Raw genomic sequence first — 3,483 nt, forward strand, 5'->3', positions numbered from 1 at the left:
AGTACGTGTACAATAAAAAAAAAAAAAAAAAGGGGCCTTGAGTGACATTTTCTCTGTTGAATCACCCCTATTTCCTCTGCACAGTGAGCGTGGCCACAAACAGGCTGATAGGGGCAGTGGCAGGGACCATTCTGGCCCTGGGGGTGATTTTTGGAGGCACAGGGTGGGGAATAGAGTAAGCACCTCTTAACCCTTTAATGCCACTCCCCCAGCAAGAGGGAGATCCTGTGATCCCCCGTGTGTACGTGTGGTTGTGTGTACGTGTTCTCCCAGTGGCTTTGTCCGTTGTGTTGAATGTGATGGTGCCTTGTAATTTTTGTTGTGTAATTGGACTGATTGATTGGTATATCTCTTATTTTCTCCTCTCCCTTGGCTGCTATTATCATGGATATTTTTATTATCACCCTGTGTTAATGGAGTGTTGCGGTGCTTCCCTTTCTGGTCCATGTGGGGCATTAACATAGAACAAAAAATTCAAAGTGAGAAAAGAGGATCAAGAATGAAGAACAAGACGAGGAGGGAGGAAATGCCACCAACCTTATCATAGGCTCCATCGCAGGGGCCATCCTGATGGCAGCCATAGTGCTGGGGGGGACGGGATGGGGATTTAAGTAAGAGCGGCACCGCATGCTTCCTATTGCCTGCCAGCCTGGAACAGGCTCACTCACACTTAAACATACACACTCTCACACACTTTTGCATACATGAACACAACACTTACCACTACACACTCACATTCACACATACACAAGGGCCTGGGCTTCTGCTACAGACAACAGATACCAAAACTAGATCATCATTTAAAGTGCCAAATTCTGAGCTACATGCTATGATAGAATGCTAAGGGATGATATGTGTAATTTGTAGTTTTTTTCTGTAGCAAAATATGTCATTGTAAGTTACTTAAATGTAACATTTTCTTAAGTATGCTAATATGTTCTTTACAGGCGACAGCAGATGGTAGTTTACCTCATTAGCACATGCTAGCTAGATGTTTAGTTGTTGAAAAATTGGCCACTAAAATGATCCGGCTACATCTCTAAACCACTATATTACAGCTTTAGTCTAGGTCTAGACATTTAACCCAGTTGGTTTAGTGCTCTGTAGACTGTAGCAGAACCTCGTGCAGTCTGGCCCATCGTTTGACGTGCATGCGAGCAAAATGGTAAAATGGATACTGAGCAAGATGTTTAATGACAGTTATGAATTAACATCAGTATCAAAGAGAATAATGTGTAGCCTTTTTTGCTAACTACATGCTAACATTTAAAATGTATAGTATTAGTAATGCCATGACCAGTTTTATGTAGTAAGGTGGGAACTTTGGAGAAAGTAACATTGTATGCTTACTTAAAACTACTCTATGTAACTTTTTTTTGTTCAAGTGCTGCATAAATCCATCTTCCAAACTATATATTTGCCTTACTTTGAATCACTATATTGTAAAGCGGTCAGGACAGATTTCACGGGAAACTGCATAATTCAGTCATTCATCTGTGCGTGTATACATCGTATCCGTATAAATAACACAAAAAAGGTCAGACCACAACAAAAGAACCTCGTACCAAAAAGAGTTTGTGAGTAAAAATGAAAGCGAGTGTCCACACTAAAAACGAATCAACACTAGCTTAGCTTTCCAGAAATAGGTTTAGTTTGCGCATTTACTGTGCATTGACTAGATTCACACAACAATATTTATGTTGCTAGCAATGCCAGTCTCTAAACTAGTTATTACTTTTAGATAGCATACTAGTCAGCTAGCCACCGTTTTGCCTTATCTGATTTGAATACCAATTATTATGTCTAATGTCAGCATTACCGATCTTTTGTAATGTTAATTTAAAGGGAACCCGAGTATTAAGATTTGTATGGCTTAATATAACGCACATTATTTCTCTTACTAAAAAATGTAGTAAAAAAAAAAAACGTAAGATTTATGTAATTTTAAAAAATCTACATTTTATACATATTTTGGACTATGGGGGGCGCCATTACTTCGATGACGTCAAATGGTTGCACTCTGTGACCTACACAACTTGGAAAATAAAATACTGATTTGATGCCACATTGTTGCTGCTTTTGGTTGTAAGTTTCAGTTTAAGAGAATGGGAAGATGGCTGTGGAGGAATAAAACTTAATAAAGACCCGTATCTTTGTTCTCTAAACTTTAGCTCTGATGCCTTTGAGGCTTTTAGTAGACCACTGAGAAAACAAAGACATGGGTCTTTAGGAAGTTTTATTTGTCCACAGCCATCTTCCCATTGTTTTCTCCACTTCTTATCACTAGTAAAACAGTTGAAGTCTTAATACCTGGGGTTCCCTTTAAAACAACTCTTTGCAAATAAGCTACTTACCTGCTCATAAGGCGTATTTTCAGATATACATATTTATTTAATTGCTTATTGGTTTATTATGTGGAAGTGCCATAAGCCATCAATTTCATGTGCGGAACAGCAGAACCAAAGCGCGACTCTAAAGCAAGCGTGACTTGCTTTAACTGCTAGAGGGCCGAAAGTTACATAGTGTAGCTTTAAAGATTCCAGTAAATGTGTGTAACATCAAACATGTTAACAGAAGATGCATTTGGTTGAAAAACAGTATATCTAAATGTAGATTAGCAACTGTTTGTCTAAGCACATGTAAAACCTTTCTAATGGCCAGCTTAGAACCAACTAGGAGCAAGTTCTGGGAAGCTTTGAGATCTGGAGATCATCCAAGAGGACTTAGACTTAGCTCACCGCAGCATGCTCGTTTGCACATAGCATCTTGACTGAGCCCATTTAGAGTTTGCATGCGGACTGGCACCAAGCCAGAGCTAAAGCGGAGTGCTATCAGAGCATCGCACAAAGGCTGGGCTCACCTCAAGTGAAGGGAGGGGAGGGGTGTTTGTTGTTTTCCTTGCTTTGAGAAGCAGGGTGGGTTGTTGGGGAGGGACGGGGTGGGCAGGGATGACAACTTTCTGACGCACTCTCCTCGCCGTGATCTCTCTCTCAATCCCCCCTCCGTTGTCTGAAAGGGTGAGAGTTTGAGCGGAGAGGGGTGGAGGTTGTGTCGTAGGCAGCCTTTGTGCCATGGCTGGCTGCCACACCCTCTTATCTCCCGGAAGGCCCTGGGCCCCCCTGAAAACCTAGAACAGAGCAAGAGCCCTCACCCCCCACCCGGATTCGCCCGGCACCGCTGCCTTTACTGCCTGCTTCACAGAGACCTGGTACAGACACACGCTCTGCACTGCACCTGCATGCTACCCCAGTCACCCCCCTACACAACGATAGTGGCATCTCCCACCTAACCTCTCTATGGACAGGTGCATGTTAAACTGCTGGGATGCCCCACATCAAGCCACGCTACGGGGAGGTTGTGTCAAACCCCTGTTGTTGTTGGTGTTGTTGCAGTTCTTGTTGCCTTTCTTGTTGTTCCTGGTGGTATCGTCGTAGTTCATGTTGTGGGTGTGACTTCCTTTTCTGACCCTCGATGTTGTACACT

General features: G+C 42.5%; 1 protein-coding gene across 4 annotated transcripts in view; it reads left to right on the forward strand.

Annotated features, from left to right (window-relative positions):
* LOC107688856 (disintegrin and metalloproteinase domain-containing protein 23-like) overlaps nucleotides 1-3,483 on the forward strand; it is a 23,419-nt gene that overhangs the window by 15,630 nt on the left and 4,306 nt on the right. Inside the window, exon 25 of one of the 4 annotated variants that reach the window (XM_016486668.1) lies at nucleotides 85-175. The exons of 2 other annotated variants lie outside the window; for them this stretch is intronic. In XM_016486668.1, the coding sequence (XP_016342154.1) occupies nucleotides 85-175 (91 nt within the window). Of the gene's footprint in view, nucleotides 1-84; nucleotides 176-516; nucleotides 610-3,483 lie in introns of those variants that run through there. One more of the 4 variants, XM_016486669.1, reaches the window with a different exon arrangement.

Source organism: Sinocyclocheilus anshuiensis, unplaced genomic scaffold, assembly GCF_001515605.1.
Source record: "Sinocyclocheilus anshuiensis isolate Anshui unplaced genomic scaffold, SAMN03320099.WGS_v1.1 scaffold101, whole genome shotgun sequence".
Lineage (NCBI taxonomy): Eukaryota > Metazoa > Chordata > Actinopteri > Cypriniformes > Cyprinidae > Sinocyclocheilus > Sinocyclocheilus anshuiensis.